This window comes from Amblyraja radiata, unplaced genomic scaffold, assembly GCF_010909765.2.
Source record: "Amblyraja radiata isolate CabotCenter1 unplaced genomic scaffold, sAmbRad1.1.pri S69, whole genome shotgun sequence".
NCBI classification, from domain to species: domain Eukaryota; kingdom Metazoa; phylum Chordata; class Chondrichthyes; order Rajiformes; family Rajidae; genus Amblyraja; species Amblyraja radiata.
The window spans coordinates 226,789-252,111 of record NW_022630163.1 but is presented as its reverse complement, the minus strand read 5'-3'; the positions used below and the strand labels follow the sequence as shown (position 1 = coordinate 252,111).

The following is a 25,323-nucleotide window of genomic DNA, read 5'->3' as shown; positions in this document are numbered from 1 at the left end:
GTCTGAAGATCACTAGCCGCGAAATACTCTGCGCCGAAAACGCGCTCAGCCACAACATATACAACCATTGTGCTCCACAACGCGATGAAACTGCCAGATATGCTGAAGAGTAAAACGATGGATTTCCTCCGGCTGTCCATCTCCGGATCCTTGCCATTCTCTCCACTGTTGCGGCCCCGGAGCAATCTGCGGACTCTACCAGAGACTAGAATGTATCTGGCGGTCAGTGAATTGACCAACAAAAACAAAACGAACGGGAGACAAGAAGTTACAGTTAATGTCAACAATTCAAACGAAGTCCATGAAGGTGAGGTTAAGAATGATTGTGTCAAGGCACAACCTCTGGGTTTATTATCGGTAATATATATCGATTCGACTGTAAAATACCACGGTACGTTTATTAAACAGCTTAGAGCAATTACCGTTCCGATAACAACACTCGCCGTTCGCTCGGTGCAATATTTAGTTTTCAGCTTTTGACAACAAATGGCCACAAACCGATCAAACGTGAACCCGACGGTGAACCAGACAGAGATTGTTGTGGCTGCGAAGACCAGGGTCCAGTTGAGGGAACACACGGGGGTGATGGTGAAGAACGACAGCGGGAAATACATCCCAACAATGGACCTTATTATGACATCAGTGATGAGGACCATGAGGTCGGCCGCTGCCATTCCCACCAGGTAGCGAGTGATGCATTTGGAGAGACCGCACTTTCCCCGGGACAGGATCACAATCGTCACCAAGTTAACTGCGAAAGAAGGAACGAAGGATGTTACAGTGTGTGGCGTTCACAAAGAATACGCTGAACTGAAAGGATCTCCGAGTGACATTTACTACTGAGTTTCAAGAATAAATGAAATCACAAGTCATATCATCAGTTAGATAATGAAAAGATACGTGATACACACAGCTCTCGGGATCCGTGTGGGATCCGCTCCTCTGACTCTGGCTGTCCGCCGGTTCCTTATCCAATCGAGAGATGATTATGTATGTTAGCTGGGTGCTCTAATTGACTTCGCAATGCAGATGACAAGTGTACCGGTGGCAGTGTATGGATCAGTGAGGGGGAGTAACCTGCAGGGTTAAAGTAAATCGGAAAGTCGCCGAGAGGGTGACGTTGTTTCTCTTTGGGAATTGCAAAACTAGATAGGCCGTATGTCCTTGTTACCGGAAGATAAATGACGTGATTGGAACCCAATGTATGTAGAAGCAGAGTAATTGCGCGTGTAAACAGGCTCTTCGGCCCATCTTGCCCATGCCCCATCTACTCTTGTTCCAACTGCGCATGTTTGGCTCTGATCCTTCTAAACCCTTCCTATCCATGTACCTATCCAACATTGGGTCAATAAACACAACCGCCAACCACAGTTTCTGAAGACCAGAGTCTGTAACTGGGGCAGTAACAGTTCAATTTGAAATTGTTCCACAGCTTCCAGTCCTGCAAAGGTTGGACTAATTGCAAAGCAATATTCACAGGGTTCTTTACCCCACAATTGTCCTGCTATTCCCCATTGCCTATTCACTCTGCCCTGTAGCCAACGCACATTTATCCTGGCCAGTGTTGAACTTCCTTCACACGACACAATCCAACTGCACCTTCACCCACCCCAGTCCTCCCTACATATTCACTCTGCTGTGTCCACCGCACACTAAACCTGCCCAGTGTCCAACCGCCCTGTATCAGTGCCCAGTCCAAACCTTGTTTCATCTTGATCGGTCGCCACTGCATATTGACCCTGCCGAGTACCAACCGCACCGTCACACTTCCCCCTGTCCTGTCCCCACTGCTTCTACACCCTGCTCATTACCTATCGCAGCTTCCTCCTGCACATACCTCTCCTGCCTTCATATTCCCCATACTCCACAGCTCCATCGCCGTTCCCATCCTCCACTGCACATTCACCCGGCCAAGTTCCTACCAGGCCTTCACAATTTGGTTGGTCTATATGTTTGTAGATTACACCAACACGGCCGACGTACACAGCGGAATAGAGATCAGCTACAGCAATGGACGGCGAAATGACATTTGGTGTAACATTGAGCTGTGCGAGGTCTCAGGGGAAGACGGACATGGGGAAGGGGGGAGGGACATACAATGAAAGACATTACCATTATCAGCAGTGATTAACGGAGGTGCCTTGGGGTCCAAGTCCAGAACTCTCTGAAAGTAGCAACACATGTAGATAGCGTGGTACATGAGGCACGCGGCATATTTGTCGACATTGGTCAGCACATTCAGTATAAGAGTCAGGGCATCGTGGAGCAGCGCTGTAGGACTTTGGTCAGGATTTGGGGTATTACGTGAGTTCAGGTCGACCCATTACAGGAAGGATGTGAAGGCTTTAGACAGGGTAAAAAACGTTACAAGGATTATGTCTATATTATGGGACATTGGTTACAGGGAGCAGTTGTAGAGAATTGGATTGGTGTTTTTCTGGAACGCTGAAGGTTGCGGAACGACCTGACAGAAGAATAGAAAACAGGAACCTTTTTTTCCAGGATAGAAAAATCAAATACTATAGGGAATAGCTTTAAGAAGGGCAAAGCTTAAGGGAGATGTTAGGGGAATGTTTTATACACAAAGGCTGAGTGCCTGGAACGCGCTGCCAGGGTGGGGGTCTGTGATGTTTGTTTCGGGCCAGATAGGATAGTGTGTGTTTCAGAGACATTTGAATACACCAATAGATTTGCAAAAAATGGAGGGATATGGGTTATGCGCAGGCATATAGGATTTGGCCTTGGAATCATGTTTGACACTGACATTCATTGTGGACCGAATGGCCTGTGTTGCGTTGTACTGTTCAATGTTCTATGTTTTGTTTTTAATTATTTCCTGTCAGCTCCCGACTACTACCACTGGAACAACTTTATTTAATCAAATTCATCCCAATTGGATCCTGTGCGCGCCTATTACTATTGCCCTTCCACTTTTTTTCTCCCCTTCCTTTGCCGTAGAGGCACCCATGGTGCCATGAACTTGGCTGCTGCTGCTTTCCCCTGATGAACCATCTCCCCCAACAGTTTACAAAATGGTATATCTGTTTAGGAGGGATATGACCACAGGGGACTCATGCACTGCCTGCCTACTGCTGCGCTGGCTAAAGGCCACCTGTTCCCATTCTGTCCGCTTTTACCTGCGATGTGACCAAGAGAATGGAGGGATAAGGGCGATGCGCAGGCAGATAGGAGTTGGTCTTGGCATCATGTTCGACACAGACATTGTGGACCGAATGGCCTGTTTTGTGCTGTACTGTTCTATGATCTATGTGTTGTTTTAAATCGTTTCTTGTCACCACCTGACTTCTACCATTGGAACAACTTTGTATCTAATTCTTCCCAACTGGATCCTGTGTGCGCGAACCTTCCAGGCCAGTCTACCATGCGGACCCTGTGAAAGCAATGGATAAACTACAAAAGCACATAAAGACAACGTTTCTCGGGAACAAAGTCATGTTGTCTATTTATAATCAGTGTTTATCTTTCCAAATACCGATGAGGCGTATAGCACTAATTTCCCTCAGGCAACTTTACCACCACCGATATCAGAATGACCCGCCTGCAGTTCCCTGCATGCATTCTACATACAAGACAGGCATCACTTCAAGGTCAATATCAACTTGTTCCCTTGCTGCCCACATTTATGTGCCACAGATGTGCAGCAAACTATCTGCAGAGTGAAGCTTCAGTGCGGTGGGGACTGAGCCGGGGGAAGGCGCCGTTGGGACTGGACGGGATGAAGGTGCTTGGGGAAGGAAGTGGGAATTGTTGAGAGGAGAGTGTACAGCGGAGGGACAGACAGACGTCAGGATAGATATCAGTGGGGAACGAGCAACCTCGGGTGGCTTATCGTGCGGATTTTCATTGTAATGTTTTATGTCATGCTGATCAGGATATTGGCGGCGGCGGGGGCGGGGGGGGGGGGCGGGTGGAGGGGGGGGGGGCGGGGTGACTCTCCGAGTGCGACAGCGCAAGGTCAGACGGGCAGTTGAGCTGCGGTTTTGTTTGGTGATCTGACCTGGAAGCATGTGCTGCAGTCAGAAGTGTTCCGTCAAAATGCAGCAGCTGTCCCGAAATCTCAATCACTTTGACTGCACCATGTACAACGTATTAAGTGTATGCCCACGACGCTGTCCACACCCTGACCCACGGTCTCCACTCTGTCTCCACCGTTATCACACACTGCATCTCCCTATTCCCACTTTCCGCCAATACACTTTGTAGCGCTTCCATCCGCAACATTCTGCAGATCGTTCTCCATAAGCAGAGCTTCCCACAGCTCGGAAGCAAGCCATTTGACCCACCACAGCCAAAGCGACATGGATGTACCCACATAACCCATAGTCTCCATGCCTTGGAGTGCTAAGTGTCCTCTTGATGTATTTAGTATCCCTGCCTCCGTCAAACTCTTTAGCAGCGTGTCCTAGATTCCGAGTTTGAATGAGAAAATACCTCTTCAAATGCTTCCAAATATTTTATCTAAACTATTGCCCTCTGGTTTTAGCCCCCTCGTTTATGCGGCATGTTTGATAGCATGTATCCTGCCTATGCCCCTTAATATGTCCAAATGTTGGAACTTCACTGCGTAATTTCCGTGAAAGGAAAATAAACTCAGTCTATCGATTCTCCCGTCATAACCAAACTTTGCTATAGCAGAAAACATTTTTATAAATCTCCTCCCCTCCTTCTACATAGCAATTAAGTTATTCCCACAGTGTGGCGATCAGACGTGCCCACAGAAGCGCAGATGTGAGCATGGGAACATTTTATAAAGCTGTACCGCAACCACTCTGCTCCTGGTTTGTTTGTGCGGCCGGTAAAATACAATGTTACACACATTCAATGACAACTGATCTGCCTATAATGCCGCCTCCGAAGATCTTTGGGATTGTACACTATCGGGTTCGAAAGAGATTACCTACTAGGAGCCTACCCTATGCCCAAAGCTTACCCCCAGCTTCACCCGACCTATTACTAAATGGACAGACTCAGGAAGTTGTTGGTAGTGGGGAAGGGAATGTTGATGCTGATATGTACCAAGTGCAGAAAGTTAGGAAATCTTCTTGGAGACGGCCATATCTGTAGCGGGACTTCTCCGATCAACCAGTTGCATGTACAGTAATAGTGTATTCGTTGAAAACTTCTCACATGCATGTGGACAATTTGGCTCATTGTGTCTGTGCCGAGCAATCGGCATGTTACAAGTCACAGTGAAGTTCCAACATTTGGACAAATTAAGGGGCAAAGACAGGATATATGCTGTGAAGAAATAATCTTCTAGATCAGCGCTTTCAATAATACATCCGAGGGTTTACATTTGAGTTCAGTCAAATCTTTCCTCTTCCAGACTTGCATGCAGAAATTTCTGAACCGTTCGCGCCGTATGAATAAATTTATCATCAACATCCATCTCCTCGCATATTACTGGAAATGCCTGCTCTCTGCCAAATAAACGGTTTCACAATCATGTTGTTCCGCCTCACCCATCCATTGCTAATCGCCACAACTCCTCTCAGCCGTGCAAAGCACCAGAGGTGCAGTGTGCTGACAGAACCTACATACAATTCTCAAACTGCAACCTGACTGGTGATTGACGTGGAATCGTCAAACAGAATAGCACAGCTCTGGTAAAAGCTGCAAAGATGTAACCTTTTTAATACCTGATTGTCCTGCCTTGTTAACCCCGGTTTCATTTGGACACACAAGCTGGTTGGCAGCATAATTTATCAGGATACGGCATGGAGCTAGAAACGAATAAAATACATGTCCTTCGCCTCACAGAGACAGGTGTCAAACGTCAAGCCGACATTTCCACGAATCATGCAGTATTAATTCAGCGACATTAACACCAATTCACTTCAGATACTATTAGTCATCCGCCGGAATACGGGTAACTTACAGCAGCGAATTACCGACCAAACTGCACATGTTGGGTCTGGGAATGAAATCGAAGCAAATTGAGGAAACAGATGCGTTCACGAACAGATGCGCAGATATCATAATAAGCAGTGCAAGATCGAAGCTCGTTGTTGAGCTGTGAGACCACAGAGCTGCCAGCTACATTATTGTAGCGACTATGGAAACATAACATTCAGAACCAGACACTAAACAGAGGCATGACTTGTAGAATACAAGTCGGGATTGCACACGCATGTACAAGATCCAAAATAAACAAATATGAGACAACGCACATTATCAGTTAAACGAAGGTTAAATGACGAAATTGTAACATGCCAGTATCGGGAAATCTGAGACGTGCAGAATAATCAGCTACACTCAGCTAACAATGAGTGACCGCGGGGACCTGAACTCCGAACCCAGATTCCTGCTGTGACAATCATGTCACCACGCAACATCCCATCCAATTGCATTTCCTGCAGCTCACTGCAGTGGTCAACCCCAGCCCCAGTGTCCTGCAGCTCACAAACTATTTCCAAATGGACCACATGCTGCCTTGTGTCACAGAGAACGGTCACAGAGTCGGACATCCTCACCACACACCACGTTAGCAGCACCGTCACTACTCGGTGCGGCAACGGTTCAACAACCTCTCTGCAGTCAGTAGGTGCGAGGGATCTGGACCGGCGCGGTTCCTCTCACAGAGCAACGTGACTGGGAACAGAAACAGACCCGCGTTGGGCCGTCACCCGTGCCCCGTCGTGATATACAGATCTGATCTCATGTTGGGACAAAACATAGAGAACATACTTGCCAACTGGTCCGATTTTATCGCATTTGTTCCGATTTTTCTGTTAAAAAGTGTGCAAAATCGGAACAGTACGATGTTGAAATGAGGAGAAAAAGCGGCCAATCAACCGCTGTCTCCAAGTGGATTGCGTCCAATCACAAACCAACATTCCTTAAAATTCCCGTCCAATCAGCCGCTGTCTCCAAGGTCATTGTGTCCAATCACATAATGCGCTGTTCATTCGGCGGCCAATCAGACACTGTTCCGAGAGGCGTTGTGGCCAATCACCGACCAGCTTCACAGAGGGAGAGAGGGGGAGAGGGAGAGGGGAAGAGAGGGAGAGATGGAGAGCGGGAGAGAGAGAGAGAGAAGGAGAGAGGGAGAGAGGGGGAGGGGGGAGAAAGGGAACATTGGAAGAGGGAAAGAGAGGGAGAGAGAGGGAGAGAGAGGAAGAGAGACGGAGAGAGGGGGAGAGAGACGAAGAGAGAACGAGATATGGAGCGATTACAGCCTCCAAATGTTTCCTCAGGCCATGGGGAAACGTTGCTACCAAATGAATTTCAATGATAAACTTCTGGACAAATGCATCAAAGCAACTATGACATATAATACACAATAAACTGTATTACAAATACAAAATACAAATACAAAATAAACAAGTTATACATTTTTCTGCACTTACGCGGCTATGACCTGCGGCGCTGCGCACTCAGAGTAATGTTTTTCATTTTCAAATGTTGGCAGGCATAAGCTAAGAATAACAATCGACTCAGTCCACCCAATAATACGGCACCATCTCTCGACCACTGACTGAACTGTCATTAACCCAGAATCGGCCAAACTCAAGCTACGTCGCCAGGTACAAAGGGAAAAGCTAAAGCGGTCCCATTCCTGAAAGCGCAGCATCACAACCGCACGCCAACGAGAAAGTCATGAATAAATAGTGGATGTTGGAAATCAGAAAATATTGCCAACAACTGGAAACGTTGGAATATCTTGGGCAGTTTCACTCAGTGCTGAAACTACCGGAAACTCCTGGATTATCTGAACACGTATCCTGAACACTTACACTGGATTATTTCAAGATGCAATTCACAAAGCGTGGGATCAACAGTCTAATTAGTCCACACACCAGAAGGTACTGTGCATTCACAACGATTATGCTGACATGAAACTGGCGGCAGCTTCACAGACCCACGGAAGACGTTTTAAAGTCAACATCTTGCCTGAGACTACAGTTTGAATGAAGATACGTGGTTATTTTAACATCAACCCCACAGTTCGGCAAATACCATGCCCAGAATCATACAATAGTGAGACAAGCGGTCAATACGTCACCACGTCAGATATAACAGTGATGAACACTGAAAACCTGTGGGTAAACACTTACGGGGAACGCCAACAGCAGCAAGTGTCGGATAGTAAATCCTCGTTATTCGAGTAAGTAGCGAGCCGCCCATGTACTCGGTGAAGTGATTTATCCTCTGTCCATGCAGCACACAATGACTGCCGCTGAAACAGGTTGACAAGTTCACGACATCCCTTGTTATAGCAGAGAGAAAGTTCCAGCGGTACCAGTTTCCAGGCCAACGACGTTAGTTACACTCACTGAACAAACAATCACGTCAACTGCTCCCAGTTTAGCGCTCCTGTGGGAATTACAGACTTAAAGTGTCACAAACATCAGAAAGCAGCTGTGGATAACATGGTAGTGAACACAGGGTAAAGGGTACACAGTCTATGCCAAAATCGGGCAGGACTCACTGACCAACCCGTTGCTTCACCTTTAGGAGCAGATACGTTTCTGTCTCTGTCCTAGTCCTGCACACCAGGAGTTGTGGCTGATAATGACTCACACTGAATGGACTCATTCTGGTGCAGCAACTGTGAACATGTGATTATGAGGGGATAGAGTTGCAACAATACATGTGGTCGAACTATGATGTGTGTTTTTAAATGCCACATCACATATTCTAACATCTTCTGATTGTGTGAGACGGACAGCTGCCATCCATACTGGGCCTGGCTCATATTTAACTGATTAAAATATATTTTATTGTCACATGTACCGAGGTACAGTGAACTGCTTTGCTTTGCATAAAACCTAGGCAGCACACGTGTCGCCACGTGTTGGCGCACCAAGTCCCACCAAGGTGATTGTCCCTGCAGTGTCCTTGTGAAACTGGCGAGGAACGGACATAAACTCAGAGACCAGAACAGCTCCGCACGGCGACACACATAGTCATGTTACACTGTGATCCTTCCATAATCCCGCGGCTCAGTGCAACAGGACAAACATCTGTCACGCTGATATGACCAGGGGGTGCTACATACGCGGCCTTGTAGATTCCTACATGCCACCCAGTCTCCAAGGCCACCATATGTGCGGCTTTTCCCACTACATGAAACGTCAATTAACCTAGCGACGAATTACGAGCTACATTGCTGGAAGTACTCAGTCCTAAATCATGTTCCCAGGAGCTATCACTGATTCCCGAGCATATTGGCCTTATGGCCGCCAGAGCAACGAAATGGAAGCGGATGAAACGAAGGACCGGGCGCTGTAAGGACACGGGATGCTCTGTCTCCCACCACAGTGTCCACCAGTCCCACCAGTCACCGAGCGGCTCCAGCTCTAAAGGGCGGATCTGCGAGTCCGGGAGACTGATATAGCGGCAACACGAGGGGATCACTGACATAACCAGGCTGTTCCCTGACCAATGCACCGGTCACAGCTTGAAGTGTCATTAGCGACGATAGCGGGTGTCAACAGCTCAGGCCTCGATACCAATCAGCACTGAGACCATGGTCCATCCTGTCACTGAGTACCAGACACATCAGATCGATTAATGACGGGTCAACAGGTCGGAATTGGGCCTCCTTGACGCTCCCTGTATGAAATCCGCAGTATCTGACATAGTGAACTGCTTCGGATTTATTACAACGAGCGTCATGTAGGCCCAGTTCCGAGCCTCGATATAGGGTGCAAGTTGGCGTGTCGTAAAGGTAATGCTGCGGTTGTTATACGATTTCAACATGCAGGTAGACTGGGAAAATCAGGTTGGCACTGGACCCCACGAAAGGGAGTTTGTGGAGTGCCTCCATGATGGATTCTTAGAGCAGCTTGTACTGACGCTGACCAAGGTAATCATTTCAAAACATCTCAGCGGTGCATGTGACGGAGAGGATATTTTCTCCACCGCCCTTATATAAAAAGAGAGATTTATAGGAATCAGCCCTTTATCTTGTATTTCATACCTTTATTACCATAAGACAGCGAGAGACCGGCACTGTGTCTCAATGCAGTGGGCAGCCGTTTAGAGAAACAGAAGTATAAAGTGAATTGTGTAATGACGATGCATACAACAACATTTCGGCCTGGGCTATGGAGAGATGGACCTTCTGAAAACCGCAGCAGAGTACCGGAGTACGGAAATGCAGGGAACGTCAACACGACCAAACCACACTGGAAAGCCATAGACCGTTTGCACTACAAAGATTGGCTCGGATCAAGGACAAACTAACGCAACTACTCCGTGTAAGTCCACAGCAATGGACAACAGCACGACACTTCAAGGAAAGGGCATACAGAGTAGGCGTCTTGCCATTGCAATGTCAGAACACACACTGTGCAAAGTCACCTAGCACAGTAAGCACCCTGGTCTTTGAATCAAGTGGCCTGTCATATATACTAAAACACTCTGAACACTAATGAGGTTATTGACACTATTCTTGGAAAACCGTGCAGACAATCTCAGGTGAGGTGCAGCCTCAGATCAGTCATAAGCGATAGGAGTAGAATGAGCAATTCGGCCCATCACGTCTACTCCACCATTCACTCATTGCTGATCAATCTCTCCCTCCTAACCCCATTCTCCTGCATTTTCCCCATCACATCTGACACCTGTACTATTCAGGAATCTAATCATAACCATAATCATACTTTATTAGCCAAGTATGTTTTGCAACATACGATAAATTTGCCATACAGTCAAACCATTAAATAGCAACAAAACACACAAAAAACATTTAAACATAAACATCCACCACAGTGACTCCTCCATATTCCTCACTGTGATGGAAGGCGAAAAAAAAGTTAAATCTCTTCCCTTCATTGTTTTCCCGCGGTCGGGGGCCTGCCACGAGCCTTCCGTTGAAGGATGATCATGGCTTCTGTAGCCGGCGCCCCCCCCCCTCCGCGTCGGGAAGATCAAGCGCCTACATGGGGAAGATGTCAACTCCCTGCGCCGGGTGCTCGATCCCGGGTCGGGGCTGGTCGAACCATCTGCGTCGTTTGCAGCTTTCCGACATCGGTCTCGACCCGAGACTGCGAACTCCTCGATGGTGAAATCCGCAGGCCACGGATGGAGCGTCGATCCCGATGGTAAGTCCAATTCCCCGCGGTTGGGCCCAAAGTCAGTCCAGAGCAAGGTCCCCAGCTCCATGATACGATCCGGAATACAATCGCTTCTCCGGCAAGGTAAGGGATTGAAAACAAATGTTTCTCCCGACCCCCACCCCAAAAGCCATATAAAACAAACCAGAGACCATTAACACAAACCTTTAAAACACACTAAAAATAACAACAATAAAAGACGAAACGAAACACAGAATGTTGGCAAGTCTGCCAACGTGCGGCGCCCCCTTGTCTCTTGGATCTATCGATATCTGCCTTAAGGATATCCACTGCCTCCTCAACTTTCTGTGGCGAATAATTCTACAGATTCACCTCTTTCTGAACTAATACATTTATCTTCATGTCCTTTAATTCTTTTAATTCTGAGGCTGTGAACTCTACTCCTAGACTCTCGCACTAGTGGAAAGATTTTTTCCACATCCACTCTATCCAAGCCTTTCATTATTTTGTATGTTTCAATGAGGTCCTCCGTTATTCTCCTAAACTCCAGCGAGTACATGCCCAGTGCCGACAAACGCTCATCATTGGTTAAACTATTTCATACATGGGACCACCTTGTAAACCACATCTGGACCCTCTCTAGAGCCAGAACATCCAGTTATCGTGCCCAAAATTGCTCACAATATTCCAAAGGCCTTACCAGCGCATTATGGAGCCTAAACATTACATCGCTGTTTTTGAATGCAAGCCCTCTTGAAATCAATGCTAGCATTGAGTTTGCTTTCATTACCACTGATTCACCTTGCAGATTAACATTTTGGGAATCTGGCACTAGCACTCCAAAGTCCCTTTTCTGGATTTCTGGATTAGTTACCCATTTAGAAAATATTCCCTCTGTCTTGATTCCTGCCACCAAAATGCATGACTCCACACTTTGCTACGCTATATACCATCTTCCACTTTACTGCGCACTCTCCCAACCTGCCTAAGACTTTCTGCTGAATCCCTGCTTTCTCTACACTACCTGCCCCTCCACCTATTTTCGTATTATATGCAAACCTGCCGACAAAGCCTTTAACCCCCTCGTTCAAACCATTAATATAATACACGAAGTGCAGCGGCCCCAACACCGACCCCTGCGGGACACCGCTAGTCACTGGCAAACAACCAGAAAGAGCCCCCTTTATTGACATACTTTGTCTTCTGCCATTCAGCCAACCTGCTATACATACTTGTATCTGGACTTTGATACCATCGGCTCCCATCTTGCTTAGCAGCCTCACGTGTGGCACCTTATCAAAGGCTTTCATAAAATCTAAGGAAGCAACATCTATTGACTCTCCTTTGTCTGTCTTGCTATTTACTTCTTCAAATAATTCCAGTAAATGTTTCAAGCAAGACCTCCCCTTCATAAAACCATGCTGCCTTTCGCCTATTTTCTCGTGAACTTCTCAGTACTCCGTAACCTCATTGTTTCTAATGGACTCTAAAATCTTACCAACGACCTTAGTCATACTAACCAGCCAACAGTTCCCATTATTCTGCTTTGCTCCCTTCTTGTGCAGGGGGTAATGTTGGCACTTTTCCAATCGCCCGGGACGACTCCTGACTCTAGTGATTCTTGAAATATCACTATCAACGCCTCCCCAATCTCTAAAGCCGCCTATTTCAGAACCCGAGAGTGCATTCCATCCAGTCCAAGTGAATGATCAACTCATTCAGTATCCCAAGCACGTACTCCATTGTAATAGCCATCCATTAACATCTACTCCCTGGCTCTCTTGAATTTCAGGCACAATGCTTGTGTCTTCTACTGTGAAGACTGTAGCAAAAAAGTTATTAAATTCCTCTGCCATTACTTTATTCCCCATTATCACTTGTCCTGCATTATTCTCCAGCTGTCCAACGTCCACTCTTGCATCTTTCTTACTCTTTATATAAGTGAAGAAACTCTTGCAATGCGCTTATATATTATTGGCTAGCTTCCTTTCGTAATTCAATATATCTCCCCGTATTGCCTTTTTAGTTAACTTCTGTACTTCTTTAAAAGATCTGGCTTCGCACGAATCTTTGCAATGTTATTCGGCTTATCTTTTAGTTTTATACTATCTTTGACTTCACTTGACAGCTACGGTTGCCTCTTTCTCCCCCTAGAATCTTTCTTCCCGTTTGGAATGAAAAGATTCTGCATCTTCCCGATTATTCCCAGCAATTCCTTCCATTACTGATCCACTGTCATCCCTGCTGGGTTCCCTTCCCAGTAAACTTGTTCAGCTTCTCCCTCGTGCCTTTGTAGTCTGCAATACCAGCACATCCGATTTCACATTATCCCGCTCAAATTGCAGATTGAAACTTATCATATTGTGGTCGCCAACTATTCATGGTTCGTATACATTCAGTTCCTTTATCAAACCCTGTTCAATGCATAACACTAAATCCATAATTCACTCTTCCCTGGTGGGCTCCACAACAAGCTGCTCTAAGAGTCCATCTCGGAGATACTTTACTAATTCCCTTTCTTAGGGTCCAATACCAACCTGATTGTCCCATTCAATGTGATCATGGCTGATCATCCACAATCAATACCGCGTTCCTGCCTTCTCCCAAGACCACTTGATTCCGCTAGCCCTCAGAGCGCTATCTACTCCTGCTCTTGTTCCCGCTCGGATGCCCCCCTGTACCATTGTGCCCTGGTCAGGTTGCCCATCCTTCATACAGTCCTCCATTCAGTCCTCACTTCTGTTCCCCTGCCTGCCTCACTAGCAGCCACACCCTCAACTTCACCATGGACTACGTTGGAAGCATTTACTCTGGCAGGTGTAACTACCTCCATTAACACAGCACCCATGTAACTCTCCCCATCCTTGATGTGCCTTAGCGTTTGCAGCTCATACTCCAGGTCGTCCACCTTCTGTATTAGTTCACAACTCAACCGGCATTTGCTGCAGATGTGGTCACCTGCACTAACCAAGGGGTCCACCAGCTCCCACATAATGCAGCCGCAGCACATCGCGTGATCCTGCATGTCTCCTTTACGTAATTCACAATCCTTCGCGAAGCTTCCCACTTGCTGTTGCTCTGGATCTTGCAGGTCTGCTCCTCTCTCCTCATCCCTTCTCAGCGAAGCCTCTTGAGTCAAAGCCTCAAGCCGCACTTTTCGTCCACAGGACACTTCCTTGAACACGACCGCTCCCAACAGGCCGCTCCGCTATTCTGACTTCCCTTTGATTTTCTTCAACCAATCTCCAGCTAAGCCTATCGGACGCCTGTTTCACTCTAATGTCCTGCCCCCACAATTAGCTCTGTGAAACTACTCCTTATCGAGTCCACACACAAGATTAGAGGTAGTTCAGCCAGAGATGAACACACTTCTTGCCATCTGCATACAATGGTGTCTGTCTTGTGCTTCTCGTGCGTGGTGGTGGAAAGATTGGTAAAACAGGGCCGCGACGGGAACGCACTTTCCTTGACCCTACTCTGATACGGCAACTCTAACTTCTTCCCGCAGATTTTTAAAATCCTTTAGCTTTGATCAGACAGATTCATATTTGCAGCAAGATGCCTCTTCTCCTTCTGCCTCTAGTTTTTGCAGCAGAAAAACTCTGGCTGTAATGTCAAAGAGAAGAGTGCAAGGACGGAGATAACGATCATGCCCAGACGACAAATGACAATATGGAATGGGATAGAATGCAATTTGTGTTGTCACGTGTAACAAGGCACAGTGAAACTCTTTGCTTGCCTACACCAAGTATGCAAATAGCGGACACCTACGGCGCTGACAAAGTTACAAATTAAATTGCTCCTCTTTTGTTCTCCCCTCTCCCCCACAACGGTTCCTCCACGACGGGTCCCCGATGTCCATTGTTCTCCCCCTCCCTCACGGTGGCACTACCTAGTGATATCAATAAAGGATTTGCTCAATTTTACAAGAATTTATAGACATCGAAAACGCTAATAGACAATAATAAAGTTTCAGAATTTCTGTACAATTGTAACCTTCCAAAACTAGAACTGAAGGAACAAGAGGAAATGGGCCACAAATTACATCTAAGGAAATAGAAGATATAATAAACACACTTAAGAATGGAAAAACACCAGGACCAGACGGATTCAGTAATGAATTTTATAAATATTTTTTCGACATAGTTACACCACGTCTACAGACAATCTATACATACGCTTTTAAAGAACAAATCTTACCTGAAACACTAGCAGAATCAACGATCACATTAATAATTAAAAACGATAAAGATATAGAAGAAGGTACACAAAATTGCTGGGGAAACTCAGCGGGTGCAGCAGCATCTATGGAGCGAAGGAAATAGGCGACGTTTCGGGCCGAAACCCTTCTTCAGACTGATGGGGGGTGGGGGAAAGAAAGAAGGAAAAGGGGAGGAGGAGGAGGAGCCCGAGGGCGGGCGGATGGGAGGGTGGGAGGAGACAGCTAGAGGGTTAAGGAAGGGGAGGAGCCAGCAAGGGCTAGCCAAATTGGGAGAATTCTATGTTAATGCCATAAGGACGCAAGGTCCCCAGACGGAATATGAGGTGCTGTTCCTCCAATTTCCGCTGTTGCTCACTCTGGCAATGGAGGAGACCCAGGACAGAGAGGTCGGATTGGGAATGGGAGGGGGAGTTGAAGTGCTGAGCCACCGGGAGGTCAGGTAGGTTATTGCGGACTGAGCGGAGGTGTTCGGCGAAACGATCGCCCAACCTACGCTTGGTCTCACCGATGTAAATCAGCTGACATCTAGAGCAGCGGATGCAGTAGATGAGGTTGGAGGAGATACAGGTGAACCTTTTTCGCACCTGGAACGACTGCTTGGGACCTTGGATGGAGTCGAGGGGGGAGGTGAAGGGACAGGTGTTGCATTTCTTGCGGTTGCAACGGAAAGTGCCCGGGGAGGAGGTGGTGCGGGAAGGAGGGAAGAATTGACGAGGGAGTTGCGGAGGGAGCGGTCTTTGCGGAAGGCAGGCATGGGGGGAGATGGGAAGATGTGGCGAGTGGTGGGGTCACGTTGGAGGTGGCGGAAATGGCGGAGGATTATATGTTGTATTTGCCAGCTGGTGGGGTGAAAGGTGAGGACCAGAGGGACTCTGCCCTTGTTGCGTGTGCGGGGATGGGGAGAGAGAGCAGTGTTATGGGGTATGGATGAGACCCTGGTGTGAGCCTCATCTATGGTGGCGGAGGGGAATCCCCGTTCCTTGAAGAACGAGGACATTTCCGATGCCCTGGTATGAAATGTCTCATCCTGGGAACAGATGCGGCGTAGGCGGAGGAATTGGGAGTAGGGGATGGAGTCTTTACAAGGGGCAGGGTGGGAAGACGAGTAGTCCAGATAGCCATGTGAGTCAGTGGGTTTGTAATGTATGTCGGTCAGGAGTCTGTCCCCTGCGATGGAGATGGTGAGGTCAAGGAATGGTAGGGACGTGTCGGAAATCGTCCAGGTGTATTGGAGTGCCGGATGGAAGTTGGTGGTGAAGTGGATGAAGTCAGTCAGTTGTGTGTAGGTGCAGGAGGTGGCGCCAAAGCAGTCGTCAATGTAACGGAGGTAGAGGTCGGGGATGGGGCCCTGGTACGTCTCGAACATGGATTGTTCAACGTACCCGACGAAGAGGCAGGCGTAGCTGGGGCCCATGCGTGTGCCCATAGCTACGCCTTGTGTTTGGAGGAAATGGGAGGAGTCAAATGTAAAGTTGTTGAGGGTGAGGACCAACTCCGCTAAGCGGAGGAGAGTGTCAGTGGCTGGGTATAGGTTGCTCCTCTGGTCGAGGAAGAACCGGATGGCTCCGAGGCCATCCTGGTGGGGGATGGAGGTGTAGAGTGACCGGACATCCATGGTGAAGATGAGGGGGTGAGGGCCCAGAGAGTGGAATGCGTGGAGGCGGCGGAGAGTGTCTGAGGTGTCTAGAACATAGGTGGGTAGGGATTTGACCAAGGGGGATAGGATGGAGTCAAGGTATGTGGAGATGAGTTCGGTGGGGCACGAACACGCAGAGACAATGGGTCTGCCGGGAGAGCCGGGTTTGTGGATTTTGGGGAGAAGGTAAAAACGGGCCGTGCGGGGCTGGGGAACGATGAGGTTGGAGGCTCGGTCAGGTAGGGCGTGGGAATTGATGAAGTCGGTGATGGTGCTAGAAATGGTGGCCTGGTGCTCGTCAGTGGGGTCATGGTCCAAGGGTAATAGGAGGAGGTGTCCGAGAGTTGGCGCGTGGCCTCAGCTTTGTAGAGATCGGCGCGCCAGACTACCACGGCACCTCCCTTGTCGGCTGGTTTGATGACCCAATCTGGGTTTTTGCGGAGTGATTCGATGGCAGTGCGTTCAGAGGGGGAAAGATTGGAGTGAGACAGGGGAGTGGAGAAGTTGAGGCGGTTGACGTCGCGGCGGCAGTTCTGAATGAAGAGTTCCAGATCCGGGACTTTATGAGGGGGGTTCCACGAGGAGGGGGAGCGTTGGAGACGGGAAAAGGGGTCATCATTGGGGGGCGAGGACTCCTTCCCATGGAAGTGCGCTGTGAGGCGGAGACGACGGTAGAAGCGCTCCAAGTCATGGTGGGCGCGGAACTCATTGAGATGGGGGCGGAGGGGGTAAAGGTAAGACCTCTGCTGAGGACAGACCGTTGGGTGGGGGAGAGGGGGAGGTCGGGGGGGATGGTGAACACCCGGCAGGGGTGGGAGTTGGGGCCAGAGGAAGGCAGGTGGGTGGACTGGGGACGGGGCGATGTGGGGGGGGTTGTGGGTGTTGGAGGAGTGGTGGGTGGTCAGGGGGTGGGGGGGAGAGAGGGCTGTAATGTGGGTGGGGAAAAGCGGGTGTGACATGGTTGGGGGGGGGGGGATGGGGGAGGGTCAGTGTAGCAGCCACTGAGGTTAGCACGGCTGGGCAGACGGGCGCTAGGACCCAGTGGAGTTAAGTCCATGAGAGTGGGAGTAAGCAGCGTGGAGGCTGCAGGCCCAGTGCAGAGTCCAGGCTCCAGGTAAGGCGACGGCTGTGGGTTGCTGGAGGGGGGTGGAGTGGCGCGGGTCACCGGACCCGATGGTCGGAGTCCAGTGGCGCGGGTCAACGGACCCGATGGTCGGAGTCGAGTGGCGCGGGTCACCGGACCCGATGGTCGGAGTCCAGTGGTGGTTGAGTCGGGGTCCGCGGGCGATGCGAGGGTGGTCCCGGTGGGCGGATGGTCGGCGGGTCGGCGGCGAGATGAATCGGGTGCGTTGCGGCGGCCATGTTGAGAGAGCCCCGGTTCGGCGGCGACGTCGGGTCGGGCGGCGATGTCGGAGGAATCGGCGATGGGGAGGGAGTCCAAGTTACCGTAGAAGCTGCGAGGCTGGGCGTCATCGGTATGCAGGTGAGGGTCGGCGGCGGCATCGATGTAGAGGTCGGTGAAGGCGGCGTCCCGGTGAGTATGGAAGTCGCTCCTCGTGGCCAAGATGGCGTCGCGGGACTCGGGCAGGCGATGCGATGCGGGCCAGGGTTGGGGCCCGGAGTCTGCGGGCGGTCGAGTCGCGGAGTGTAGGCGTCGGGTGCGGCCTGGAGTCGGGATAATTTAAGGTCCTTGGTGGAATTAAGGTAGGCCAGGAATTTTTTATTAAAGAGGTGGATCATCCGGCGGATGAAATACAACTGGGGTCCGTTGCAGGTCTGGGTTAGTGAGGCCTGAAGTACAGGGAGTGTCGATGTGAGGTCCTGTTGGTGCCGGCGCATCGCGACCAGGGTGGATCTCAGTGCCCGGTTGGAGAATTGCTGGGTATGCCGGTGGATAGCCAGTCGGTACCGATGGTCCGGTTGGGGTCCGAACTGGGAGGTAGGGAACTGGAGCTGGAAGCCGTGGGGTATGTGATGATGGCGCAGGCAGGACCCGAGGAAGCAAATGTGGCTGTGGTATCGAGTCTGGGTAAGGGTATGGTCGTACAGTTGGAGGGCAGGGGGGATCACAGAAGGTGTGCAGTTAGAGAGGAGGTTGTGAAACTGTCTCCGGAGAGAGGAGGAGAACTTCTTCAAAGTAGGCATACCTTGAAGAGATATCGCAGTGGAGTAGACAAAGTGTTCAAAAGGGAACTGCAGATGCTGGAATATCGAAGGTACACAAAATTGCTGGGGAAACTCAGCGGGTACAGCAGCATCTATGGAGCGAAGGAAATAGGCGACGTTTCGGGCCGAAACCCTTCTTCAGACTGATGGGGGGTGGGGAAAGAAAGAAGGAAAAAGGGAAGAGGAGGAGGAGCCCGAGGGCGGGCGGATGGGAGGGTGGGAGGAGACAGCTAGAGGGTGAAGGAAGGGGAGGGGACAGCACGGGCTAGCCAAATTGGGAAAATTCAATGTTGATGCCATAAGGACGCAAGGACCCCAGACGGAATATGAAGTGCTGTTCCTCCAATTTCCGCTGTTGCTCACTCTGGCAACGGAGGAGACCCAGGACAGAGAGGTCGGATTGGGAATGGGAGGGGGAGTTGAAGTGCTGAGCCACCGGGAGGTCAGGTAGGTTATTGCGGACTGAGCGGAGGTGTTCGGCGAAACGGTCGCCCAACCTACGCTTGGTCTCACCGATGTAAATCAGCTGACATCTAGAGCAGCGGATGCAGTAGATGAGGTTGGAGGAGATACAGGTGAACCTTTGTCGCACCTGGAACGACTGCTTGGGACCTTGAATTGAGTCGAGGGGGGAGGTGAAGGGACAGGTGTTGCATTTCTTGCGGTTGCAACGGAAAGTGCCTGGGGAGGGGGTGGTGCGGGAGGGAAGGGAAGAATTGACGAGGGAGTTGCGGAGGGAGCGGTCTTTGCGGAAGGCAGACATAGGGGGAGATGGGAAGATGTGGCGAGTGGTGGGGTCACGTTGGAGGTGGCGGAAATGGCGGAGGATTATGTGTTGTATTTGCCGGCTGGTGGGGTGAAAGGTGAAGACCAGAGGGACTCTGCCCTTGTTGCGTGTGCGGGGATGGGGAGAGAGAGCAATGTTACGGGGTATGGATGAGACCCTGGTGTGAGCCTCATCTATGGTGGCGGAGGGGAATCCCCGTTCCCTGAAGAACGAGAACATTTCCGATGCCCTGGTATGAAATGTCTCATCCTGGGAACAGATGCGGCGTAGGCGGAGGAATTGGGAGTAGGGGATGGAGTCTTTACAGGGGGAAGGGTGGGAAGACGTGTAGTCCAGATAGCCATGTGAGTCAGTGGGTTTGTAATGTATGTCGGTCAGGAGCCTGTCCCCTGCGATGGAGATGGTGAGGTCAAGGAATGGTAGGGACGTGTCGGAAATAGTCCAGGTGTATTGGAGTGCCGGATGGAAGTTGGTGGTGAAGTGGATGAAGTCAGTCAGTTGTGTGTGGGTGCAGGAGGTGGCACCAAAGCAGTCGTCAATGTAGCGGAGGTAGAGGTCGGGGATGGGGCCCTGGTACGCATCGAACAAGGATTGTTCAACGTACCCGACAAAGAGGCAGGCGTAGCTGGGGCCCATGCGTGTGCCCATAGCTACGCCTTGTGTTTGGAGGAAACGGGAGGAGTCAAATGTAAAGTTATTGAGGGTGAGGACCAACTCCGCTAAGCGGAGGAGAGTGTCAGTGGCTGGGTATAGGTTGCTCCTCTGGTCGAGGAAGAACCGGAGGGCTCCCATGTGACACGTGTACTCTCAGTGCCATTCCTAGGGTGCCACATATACAAGGCGTTCCATCTTCTACAGACAGAAGTGCCCACTTCAACATCATTAAGAAGGGATTTAAATCTGTTTATAGAAACCAGCTCCTTAAGTTTTAGTTCATTCTGCATCTGGTTCCATGCGAAGGGAGCAGCATAACTAAATGCACTTTTCCCTAGTTCAGTACGGACTTTAGGTACAGTTAGTAAGAACAAGTCCTCAGAGCGGGGCTGATAAGTTCCTGTGCTTTTTCGAATTACATACTTCTGCAGGTATGAAGGAAGAACACCGAGGATAGTCTTATAAATAAGGATATGCCAATGATGGAGTCTGCGGGTGGACAGGGCAAACCATCCAACTTGAGCATACAAAGTGCAGTGGTGCGTGAGGGTTTTAAAATTAGTAACAAATCTCAGTGCTCCGTGGTAGACCGTGTCCAAAGACTGTAGGCATTTTGAAGATGCATTCATATATAAAATACATGTACACACTGCCATCTTGTGACGGGCAGACATTCAGTGCCCCTGTGTGACACATGTGCGCACTCAGAGCCAACATGTGACGTGTTAACAGTGTATCCCCATATGATACGTGTACACACAGTGCCCCCCCGCGTGATATATGTACACAGTATTCCCCCGTGTGATACATGTACACAGTGACCCTGTGTGGCAAGTGTCCACACTCAGTGCCACCCTATGTGTGACACATGTAGTGTGCCCGTGTGACATGTGCAAACTCAGTGCCATCCTCCATGTGACATGTGTGAACAGTGTGCCCCCATACGACACGTCTACACTCGATGCCACGCCGTGTGTGACACGTGTATAATGTGCGCCCACGTGACACATGTATACTCAGTGCCACCCCCAGTGTGACACATATACAAGGCGTGCCCCTGTGTGACATGTGTACACACTGTGCTCCCATGTGACACGTGTACTCTCAGTGCCACTCCTAGGGTGACACATATACAAGGCGTTCCTCCGTGTGACATGTGTACACACTGTGTCCCAGGTGCCATGTGTACACTCAGTGCCACCCCATGTGCCACGTTTACACTTAGTGCCAACACATGTGCCATGCGTACAAACTGTGCCCCCATGTGATACGTGTACACTCAGTGCCCCCATGCTACACGTGTACACTCAGTGCCCCCATGCTACACATGTACACTCAGTGCCCCCATGCTACACGTGTACACACTGTGCCCCCATGCTACACGTGTACACTCAGTGCCCCCATGCTACACGTGTACACACTGTGCCCCATGCTACACGTATACTCTCAGTGCCCCCATGCTACACGTGTACACTCAGTGCCAACCCCGTATGCCACGTGTACACTGTGCCCATGTGGTGCCAGCTCCCTGAGGTAGCTGCTGTCTCTTCTCCACAGGTGGCGCTCGTGGGTCAGGAGACGACACTCTTTGCCCTTTCGGTGCGGGACAACATCCGCTACGGGCTGGATCACTGCCCGCAGGCAGACGTGGCAGCTGCTGCCCAGAGTGCCAGCGCACGGGACTTCATCGAGAGGATGGACCAGGGCTTCGACACAGGTACAGTCGCAGCGCTCCGGGGAGAGGGGGCAGGGAGCCCTCCTGACCATGGCACCCTGGCACTGCCCAGTGCCGGCTACAAGGGATCGGCACACTGGGGCACCACAGTGGCAGATGGAGTCAGTAATCTAGATCACCAGGGTCTGATCACTATACTAGTGTGGGAGTCACTATAGGCTTAGTGTGCGATCGCTGTAGTGATAGTATGCAGTTCACCAACGTCTGATCACTCTACTAGTGTGGGAATCACCAGCGTCTGATCACTACAGTCCCAGTGTGCAGTTCACCAGCGTCTGATCACTATACTCGTGTAGGGATCACCAAGGTCTGATAACTACAGTCCTAGTGTGCCGTTCACCAGGGTGTGATCACTATACTAGTGTGGGAATCACCAGCGTCTGATCACTACAGTCCCAGTGTGCAGTTCACCAGGGTGTGATCACTATAGTGCCAGTGTGGGCATCACCAGGGTGTGATCACTATAGTGCCAGTGTGGGCATCACTACGGTGTGATCACTATAGTGCCAGTGTGGGCATCACCAGTGTGTGATCACTATAGTGCCAGTGTGGGCATCACTACGGTGTGATCACTATAGTGCCAGTGTGGGCATCACCAGGGTGTGATCACTACAGTGCCAGTGTGGGCATCACCAGGGTGTGATCACTATAGTGCCAGTGTGGGCATCACCAGTGTGTGATCACTATAGTGCCAGTGTGGGCATCACTACGGTGTGATCACTATAGTGCCAGTGTGGGCATCACTAGGGTGTGATCACTATAGTGCCAGTGTGGGCATCACTAGGGTGTGATCACTATAGTGCCAGTGTGGGCATCACTAGGGTGTGATCACTATAGTGCCAGTGTGGGCATTACTAGGGTGTGATCACTATAGTGCCAGTGTGGGCATCACCAGGGTGTGATCACTATAGTGCCAGTGTGGGCATCACTAGGGTGTGATCACTATAGTGCCAGAGTGGGCATCACTAGGGTGTGATCACTATAGTGCCAGTGTGGGCATCACTAGGGTGTGATCACTATAGTGCCAGTATGGGCATTACTAGGGTCCTGTGCTCTAGGGATGGTGCCGTCTCTGCTGTGACACAGCAGTTGCATGGTTTGCGCGTCGTGTGACCTCAGGTCTGTGGCACGCACACCGTCCACGGGAACGCGCTCCTTTTTTTGTCCTTCTTAACAAGGACTTGATTCAGTATTTGCAATTTACAGTGTAGCAGAAGTTACGAAGACTTTCAGTAGTCGCTTTACATCAGGCAATCATTATAATGCAATAGTGCCATCTTTATCTACAATACACTCAACCCCCCGCGGTGACCAGCGTTCATGGATATTTGTACAGGGGCTGCAACCTCTCACACTCCATATACACGTGGAATACGGTATCTTCCTCACCACAGAAGGTACAGGCGGTTGGCAAGTCCCGCACTAAGTCAAATATTTATTTCACACCACAGCCCTGTGCAACACTCTCCCCCCCCAGGTCCCCGATGTAAAGGGGTAGGACACTCATATCCCTTATATATAGACCTCCACTGGGGACCGCGCTCTGTGCGTGTGACCGCTCTCTGTCCATGAGGACACTTGCTGTGTTGTTAGTAACGGCGTCTCTCGGTTGAGCAGATGTGGGCGAGGCCGGCGGGCAGATCTCAGCGGGACAGAAGCAGCGGATCGCCATCGCCCGTGCCCTGGTCCGGCAGCCGCGGATTCTGGTCCTGGACGAGGCCACCAGCTCCTTGGACACACACACCGAGCTATCGGTGAGCAGTTGCCGCCTGCCCACAGCGCGCTGCGCCGTTACCGTGTGCACGTCAATGTGGGCTGAGCTCTGGGGACCGAACGCTCACTTCAGCTCAGTCTCCCTGTTGTCTCATCTACTGGCCCCACTCACCCTCACCCACATCTACACATCCCCCCACCCACCCGCGCACCCTCACCACTACCCAACCCCAGACATCGTCCCCAACCCTTCTCCCGCCCCCCCCCCCCCCCCCCCCCCCCCCCCCCCCCCCCCCCCCCATTCACCTGCTGCCCACCCACCATTACCCAACCACGGACCGGCCACCAATGAATGGCAGAGTAGACTTGATGGGCAGAACGGCCTAATTCTGCTCCGTCATTATTAAGATCGTTTTGAATAGGCAGAATGCTGGACTTTACAGGAAGATATTAATTAGAGCGAGGCTAACAACGTAAATAGGTGGAAGCTGGGAGGGTGCATTTTTTTTTTTAATGTTTATTATACAAATACTTTTAATCAAAATAGAATAATAAACATACAGATTATTAACACAATCAAAAGTAGTTGTTATTCAGTAAATTCACATCTAACACGGAAGAGTCGTTTAAAGACCAGTTGATCAAACTGTTCACCTCCCTCACCCCCTCCTCCTCTATCACCCCCCCCCCCCCCCCATGCTCTTTCCCCCACCAACCCCATTCCCGCCTCCCAGTGCGACAGTGTCTACCAGCGGCCGGGGCGATGTGGGCCGGCGCCGGACGGGTGTGGGATTTGCACGGGCGGGTGGGGTTGGGGTGGTCGCGGGTACGGGGCAGGCAGGTTCTGACTAAACTCCGCTTCCCCGCAGATCCAGCGGGCCCTGGCCCGTGAGCCGGTGGCCGCAGCTCTGGTGATCGCCCATCGGCTGAAGACAGTGCAGCGGGCGGACAGGATCGTGGTGTTGGAGGGCGGCCGTGTGGTGGAACGGGGCACTCACTCTCAGCTGATGGAGCTCGGCGGCTGCTACTCCCGCATGGTGCTGCGGCAGTTCACCAACGGAGAGCAGGGAGCGGCCGTGGGAGAGTAGGGGTAGGGACACGGGGAGAGAGAGTGAGGGTGGGGAGAAGGGGGGCAATGAGGGAGGAAGAGAATGAGTGGGGCGGGGAAACAAGGAGGGACAGGGTGGGGAGTTGGAGTGGAAGGGAGAGAGTGAAGAGAGAGATGAGGGACATAGACATATACATAGAAAATAGGTGCAGGAGTAGGCCATTCGACCCTTCGAGCCTGCACCGCCATTCGATATGATCATGGCTGATCATCCAACTCAGTATCCTGTACCTGCCTTCTCTCCATACCCCCTGATC

The 25,323-nt window shown here is 50.4% G+C and overlaps 1 protein-coding gene across 1 annotated transcript; it reads left to right on the top strand.

Moving 5' to 3' along the window:
• Positions 1-84: 84 nt before the first annotated feature.
• LOC116969529 (ABC transporter B family member 15-like) lies at positions 85-25,077 on the top strand. The gene is made up of 5 exons (XM_033016384.1): positions 85-307; positions 7,969-8,128; positions 21,989-22,227; positions 23,863-23,999; positions 24,828-25,077. Exons 1-5 carry the CDS (start codon positions 85-87, stop codon positions 25,044-25,046), a joined length of 978 nt encoding a protein of 325 aa, XP_032872275.1. The 3' UTR covers positions 25,047-25,077.
• The last annotated feature ends 246 nt before the right edge of the window (positions 25,078-25,323 follow it).